Source organism: Pteropus alecto, unplaced genomic scaffold (assembly GCF_000325575.1).
Source record: "Pteropus alecto unplaced genomic scaffold, ASM32557v1 scaffold38, whole genome shotgun sequence".
Lineage (NCBI taxonomy): Eukaryota > Metazoa > Chordata > Mammalia > Chiroptera > Pteropodidae > Pteropus > Pteropus alecto.
The window spans coordinates 4,774,420-4,782,529 of NW_006442512.1; the positions used below are offsets into that span (position 1 = coordinate 4,774,420).

The 8,110-nt window shown below is 34.5% G+C and overlaps 1 protein-coding gene across 1 annotated transcript in view; it reads right to left on the bottom strand.

Annotated features, from left to right (window-relative positions):
• LRRC49 (leucine rich repeat containing 49) overlaps nt 1-8,110 on the bottom strand; it is a 128,023-nt gene that overhangs the window by 80,392 nt on the left and 39,521 nt on the right. Inside the window, 1 exon segment of the mRNA XM_015597741.2 lies at nt 1,332-1,393. Coding sequence (XP_015453227.1) covers nt 1,332-1,393 — 62 coding nt within the window.

The window sequence follows — 8,110 nt, forward strand, 5'->3', positions numbered from 1 at the left end:
CCCTGCACCCGAATTTATATCTCTTTAAATTACTCCCCATAAACAAAACAAGAAAGAAAAGTAGTGAATTCAACCACAGGTTGGGGTTTGCAGCACCTTAAAACACTAATATTGTGAGACACAAGAAACAACATATTTTGAGAATGAAAAACTATCCCCTCAGAACAGTTGTTAGTGGTCTTTAGAAAGCAGATATTCCCTAAGAAAAATTGAGTGTCTCCTCCATAGCCATTGAAAATAAATCCTACCTCCCCAACAAGATTGAAAGGCAGCTGGAAGAGCATTCAACATAAACTGAAAAAAAGATAAAAAGTCTTTCAGAAAACTTGAATATTTTTTCCACAGAGAGGAAAAAAGAGAAAGATTAAGGGTATTTTCTTTGAAATAATGCCTATTTGCAAAGTTCACCATCTGGATCTAATCTCTAACTTTAGAAATATAGTACAAGTATATAGGGTTAACACTTATGTCTGATGAAGAAGGGAAAAGATGTAAACAGAAAATGCACAAAAATTAAAATAGTTTTTAATAATCAGAAGCACAGGCCTAGAGGTTAGGAAGAGATGTGCTCTAAAGTCTTTTACACTTAATACCTACCCTCTTATAAAAGCACGTTCAAAGAACATCCTTGAAGTGAAACTAAAGAACCGAGGGGTAGTTATAAATCTAGTTCAAACTAAGTGGCTCAGAGGAAGCAGAGAAGGAAAGAATTAGGGAAGGAGTAGAGGTCCTTTTGCACTGAAAGTCTGTCTCAGCTCCAGTTCTGAAATCTCCCTCACTGACCCTGAATGAAACTGTATCACAATATAAAGGATGATATGCTTCAAATCTTTGAAAAACAAAATGTATACATTTACATGTCCCTTAGAGCATTAGTTCTAAGTAGGGATACCAAGTTAGAAGTTATGGCCTAATTAGCAAGGGGCCCCAACAAATACAGCCTGCTATATCAAAATTGCTTAGTAGCTATATTATAGATGATAATTTATGAAAGATATTCTAATTCAACTGACTAGTGCAATAAGTGTCAAATAAAGGACAGCAAAATATATGCTGAAATGTCCACGTTTTACAAGAGAGCAGCAGCTCTAAAGTATAACTGAATAAAAAGCACATGCTATACTAACTTCATCCTTTTATCATCAGAGGACATGATATACACCAGAGCTTTGTTTTTCCACATAGAACTTGTCATGGACGGCCCTCTTGTTTTCCAGTTTAAAATCTCACATGCCAATAAATTCTCCAAGGTGCAAACAATCTTAATTTAAAGCACTAGAACCCATACAATCAAATTATTAATAAATGACAAGTTGGGAGTTTCCACTTACTTAGATATATTGTTGAAGCTGAGAAACAGACGCTGGAGGCAGGGCAAATTATCCACATCTCTCTAGAAGGAAAGAGAAAGCAAAAATTCATCAGTTGAAAGAAAAGAAACAGAATAAATGTCTTCTTGCTCAGCTGTTTAAATATATAGTCATTTCTATTTACTGCAACCTTGCTAGACCATTGATTTCTACTGGACATTGAGCTCCATTCTTCTCCACTGCAGATTAAATGGGAGGGTTCAGTACATCCGCAGAACAAGCTGCACCACTCACAAGGTAAAAAACACTGAAGAGAACAGGGAGAGATGCTGCTGCTAGCCTCTTTAAGCATGCTTTTGGGAAAGAAGCCAAAATGCTACTTCAGCATTTCAACTGTAGCACAAATATAGTATGATCAAATTTTGTTAAAAAATCACTTTTAAAAGGAAGCTGTTCAAATGCTTTATATTTTAAATTCATGCGATTAGCTTTCCAAACAGTACTGAGAATTTCAAAGCTATTTACTTCACTATTCTCAAACCCTTGGAAATATACCACTTAGTTAAAAATGAACCAATATAAGGACAATAGCCCCCATAAAACTAAAAGCAGATCATAGTGTCACTGAAGGGCACCATAAGGGCCATCTTCAGTCCAAACAATAACCAGGGGTTCTTGTAATTGGAAATCTACCTTGTTCTGTATGGGTACAGCACCTTGAAGCAAACTCTCTGCAGTTTAAATATAGCTACATTCAGCAAATATTAAATGTTTGGCCCAAATGATTTTTTAAAAACACAAATCAATACAAGGCTACCTAACTTCATTAAGTGAAAAGACACAAACCTTCTGAAAATATGACATATACTAGAGTAACAGAATCTTGAGGAAGCTTAGCAATTACCTAGTCTACAACCTCATTAATCATGTGAGAAAAGGTAAACAGTTGAGGTTGTGGCAAGGATAGGGTGGGAGTGGGGTAGGAAGGTGACCCAGTATTACATACTGTCCTAGAGGCTGAGATAGGACAAGATTCCATTATTCCATTTAATAGAGACTTCCAGTGCTCTGCTCTTTAAAATACTATACACTGGCACTTCTCATATAAAATGTTTGTCATTTTTAAGGGCAACATAATTTATAATAATTCCTAGTTATATGAGTTTGAATAATGTTAAAATAAATATATACATTGTACATATTATTGTGACCAGTATTTAAACCCAAATCAAAAATTGTTTTACTGTTTCCATTAGGTCATCATCTTTCTTCCTCCCTCCCTCCTACAATTATTTTTATTGTTCCAAATTTTTTCTTTAAGAAAATTATAACTTTCCTTTAGTTTTCTTCTTCTCTTTTAAAATACCATTTCCAGGACCCCAGTAAGAATTTAGGCAACTGCATTAACATTAGATAAGCCCAGATTTTACAAAAAGGTTCATTTATTTATTTTTAAAAGCTTGTTATACAAAGAAAACACTAAAGTGATAGAATTGTGACAGAGCTACCTCTCATCGGTTTTTGAGAGAGCACAGAAGTGAACATGGCTTAAGACACTCTCCCATATATATTCCTTTTAAAATGATATCCCTTGCATATCATTCTCCAACATTCTTTCAACCCCTTAGACCCTAAAAAGTGTGAAACAAATACAATTGCAATGGCCAAATTACTGGCTATGTATACCATTCCTTTGGCTTTACCATTCTCAGGTCTTCTCCTGAAAAGCCTGTTACATAGCTGTGAGTTAGTGATTTTTATAGTTTTTCAACTATGATCAAGGAATAAGTCTGCATAAAACAGGAAGGCAGCCATCATCCCCTCAGTAGATGATAGGCTCTACATGTTGGCAAACTTCTTGAATCATCTCTACTAGCTACCATTCTCTGATATTCCCAGAAATGAGAGGGGAGTGGGGTGGAGGAAGAGTGATGGACTAGTGGTAGGGCTCATTTTATTCCAGGACCCTGTTTTCCAAAGGAAATGGTAACTTGCTTCCTATCTGGTCTCTAGAAGTATGGAGTCACAGCCAAATGGAAAGCCCTCTCTGTAATCTTGGGGAATCTCGTCTCTCAAATTCTTCTTGGAATTTACCTGAGATATTTCTGGGTACAAGCATAGCATGCTGACATCTAACTGGGAGAAACTGAGAAGCAGTAACCTGGATTTCTTTTTAATCATAGCACCTTAAAAAAAATTCATTTGTCTCTTTGAGTTTTAGCTTACCTCCTTCAGAGACAACAGATACCTTTCAAGACATAAATTTTTTGCTATTAAAATATAAATTCAAATTACATCAGGTGATAATTTGTGAGAAAGGTTTTTAAAGTTTATTTCATTAAATATTAATGTTTTATCTTCACTTGTGAAAAAAAATTTTTACCAGATGTCTTTATCAAATTTTCAAAATAACTGTCACTATCTGATAGACCTATGAAAAATACTAATAACAAATTGAAAAACTAAAAATCAGAATTCAACTACATATATCCTTTAATATACAGTCTTTCCAGAAATTTGAAAGGCAAAATAATTACCCTTAATCATTTTTACTGTTCCAATTGTCATTTTTTAAGAAAATTATAACTTTTTTTTAGTTTTTCTAGCTATTCTGAGGTATACTTTGTAGTGAATTTCTAGCACTGTGATAAACAAAAAGAAAACATCATATTTCTCATATCAATTATCTATACATGAGTTATTTACAGGAAAAAAAAAGAGAGACTTACAGAAAGCTACTAGAAGATGGCTTCTCTAATATGAAAGAGTAAGCCAAAGATGGAGATACATAAGATCAAGGAAGTTGATTCATCATTGGAGGGAGGCAAAGAAAAATCCCAAAATGACATCTTTTTAAGCAGGCCTAAGAGCAGTTGGTCTACATTGAAGAGGACAAAGGCTCTAGACAGGGTATCTTCAAGGGGGAGAAAATGAAACAGATAGATTACCTAATATCTTTGTCCATACACAGAGGAATTTTAAAGTTCTGTTGAGGAGTTTAGACATTAATTAGGGGTAGTTAAATAGAACCCTCAATTAATGGGGGAAATGAGACAGTTACTAATGCCAGGAAAAACAAAAGTTTAATACTTTGAAAAACTCATCTTGCTGTGCCAGATAATCCTAGTCTATTATATTATAAATTCATCAATCCGAATCAAGCCTCTACACTGAAAGACCCACCTTTTTACCAGACTCCCACCCCTAAGAAATCTCAAAAATAAATATCCTGCCTTTGCCCTTGAAGACAACAAAGACTGTCAAGGTAGTGTGTGCTCTTTCTGCCAATAAGTAATAGTGTCAGCTTTTCTTTATCAACGAGCTATTCTGGTGGTATTTTGGGGGAGGCTGATATAATAATGGTCATTTCTAAAAACTTAACAGATGGATTGAATATCAGTATGACAATCTGCATACCCGCACAACATAATTATTTCAAAATGATGGGGGAAGGAGAAATGGGGGCTTCAGGATATATAAAAAAGCTAAATTCTCATAACTCTGAGAAAATTCAGCACATTTATTTCATTGTCAAGCATTAAACTCTCCTAACTATTCTTTTCTGGAGATAACATCACTGCCATAAAAACTATTGCAAAGAAGCAATAATGTTAACATACCCAGATGAGAAGATGATGAAATAAAATATTTAATTTATAGGGGAATATTTATAGCTCATCTGTTATTAATCTGCTCATAGTCTCAAACTTATTATATTTAACGAAACATGATTCTGAGAATCACAAACATCTTTTGAAGTAAGAATCAAAACCATTGTATATATTTTAAAAATATAATCCTTTAAAAATAGATTTAAATAAAATTACTTATTACAAGATTATTGAGAGGATTATAATTCTTTATTTTTCAGAATAATAACTTGCTATTTGAGAAATATGCTTGTCCTACTCTGCTGTTTTCTATATTTCTAAATTTCACAAAAGAACTAAATGATTCAGTAATCTAACTATGTGTATAACATCTATTACTGAAGCTAATTTTAGAGATGCCTCCTGCAGATGAATAAGGAAGAAGAAAGGCAGAGATAGAAGCTTTGGCATGTATCAAGTAGGATGAAGATGACTACAATAAAATCTCAGTTATTATGTTTTTTGTTACCTATTCTGTCGTACAAAAAGTCAGAGTAAAAATATATAGGGGTAATTATTTTAATTTTAAGATCTGGAAACATTAACAAAGCACTATAATTTTGAAAAAAAAAGAAAGGAAAAAAAATCTTTTTATTAAAAGGCTTATTTCATTAATTCCAAAATGACTACTTGCTAGAGCTATCACTTTGTGATACAGACACATATTACATGGGGAATAATATGTGTAAGCCATCATATCAATAACTCTAATCATATATTTAAATGCCAATGGAAAAAAGTCCATTATCTGGCTCTGTTACCCAAAGGAATTAATATGCATATCTGCTTTTTATATTTGTTTAGTACCCATTACATGGGAACAAATATCAGTTAATCTAGCTGCAAGTTACTCTTTCAGTCTGATTTTCTTCTACTTTCTGTAGTAATCCCCACCAAACAAAAAAATAAAAGAGAACTTGTCAATGACACTGATACTCTGACTACAGAGATTTCCAGATTTATAATCTAGGAGACCTAGATTTAATAGCTATGAGAAAAAGAGGAAAAGCCTCAACTTCATAATCATAAGCCTTTTCTCACTTGAATTTGTAGTCAAATTATATCCTATGCATGTGATAAAAAGACTCCTCATAAAAAGTGTTCCCTAGCACTCATGCCCTTATCATTCCTGGCAAAGGTCTCTGAAAGACACAAACTCAACGAAGGCTTTACAACATTTCGACTATCCCAAACTACTAACTTAAGAAAAAAATTAGCATGAGTAAGAGTCAGCAGACATTTCAGGAAGCAAATGTAGAACTGCCAAAAAATTAAGAAAATATAATAACTTGCTAAAGACCATGGAATATCTACGTTTAAAATTATTAGACAAATAAAAAATCAAAACATAAAAAATACAGTTCTATATATAAAAAGATCTGGCATTTATGAAAAAAGTACATTCTGAACTTCTACAAACAAAAAATAATGGTCATTACTAAAAACTTAACGAATGGACTGAAAATAAGATTAGAAAAACTAAGGAGAGAGTTAGTGAACTAGAAGATAGTATTAAAGAAGTAAAATATAGCAGAGAGAAATAATGATAGAAATTTTAAGAAACAAAGGATAGAATAAGAAGGCGCACACTATGTCTTGTGGGTGTTTAAAAACTAAAGAGGTCTACGATCATGCCACCCTGAACGTGCCCAATGTCATCTGACCTCAGAAGCTAAGCAGGGTCAGGCCTGGTTAGTACTTGGATGGGAGACAACCTAGGAATACCAGGAGCTGTAAGCATTAAAAAAAAAAAAAGGTAAAAAAGGGAGGTTTGGAGAAACATGGCAAAGTGAGAGATGCCTCCAGAACTCTCCTCTTGAAACAACAAAAAGCTGAACATGTAAAACTCAACAAAAACACCCAAACTGCACACCAGCATGTCTGAATGTGGGATCTGCATGTAAGAACAATAGGTCAGAACCCTGGGTGTCAGACGGCAGACTGGGAGAAATAAAGAAGCTGCCTCTTGCAGCCGCTGGAGTTCCCTGTAGGAGGAGGGGTAGGGGAGAAGGTGCGATGAGTTCCTTGAAAAGCCCTGCTTGGGAGAGTTGTGAGTTCCACGCATCCAGCGGCAGGGCCAAGTCATCAAGGCAGAAAGCAGAGAAGGGGGATGGCAGAAAAATAATAGCTGATTTTTATTGGTCACGGTAACAAAACCGAAGCTGAGCCGCAGCCCCCAAACCCCAACCCAGAGGGCCCCTCCCCCATACTTTCTGAGACCTAACACCGCGGAGCCCCAGGGGAATCTGAACAAATACTAACGAAACTGTTGCTAACATTGACAGGGACTGAAACTAAGGGTAGTGAGCGTAATTAAATACCTATAAGAAAAGAAAAAGGCATTATATAAAGCAGGGATCCAAGAGGCTTAGATGCCAACTACTGGAAACCAAAAGAAAAGCACCTTCTTTGAAGCAGGCCAAAGAGAGACCTTTATATCATAAATCTTCTTTCTAGAAAAATAACTGAATACATTTTCATTAATGCCCAAGTGGAGAAATAGTCCATTAAACACCATGAATAACCAATGTGACAAGGCATTTCAGAAAGAAAGAGAAAAATCTCCAGAAAATAAGCTTACAGACATAGAAATGTGCAACTTAAATGACAGAGAATTCAGGATAGTACTTCTGAAAAAACTCAGTGAGTTCTGAAATTAGTCATATCACAATTTCAGGAATTGAAAAAACAACTAGATGAGCAGAGCATGGAGATTGAAACCTAAAAAAAGAACAGAATGGATCTTCTAGAGATAAAAATCACACTGCAAGAGTTGAAAAATGAAATAGCAAGCTTGGGAAATAGAGTCGACTAAGTGGAGAAAAGAATCAGTGATATCGAAGACAGAAATCTAGAAATAAATCAGAAAAAAAAGAAGAGAGAAATCAAAGAATAAAAAATACTGAAAGAGAAATTCAAGAACTAGTTGATATCATCAAGAGAGGAAACATAAGAATAATGGGCATTATCGAAGGCAAGGAAAAGGAGCAGGGACTAGAAAGCATTTTCAGGCAAATAGTTGAAAATAATTACCCAAATCAAAGGAATGATCTAGAGCTCGGAATTCAAGAAGTCAACAGAACACACAATTATATCAACCCAAAAAGACCTTCACCAAGATACATCGTATTAAAATTATCACAAATCAAA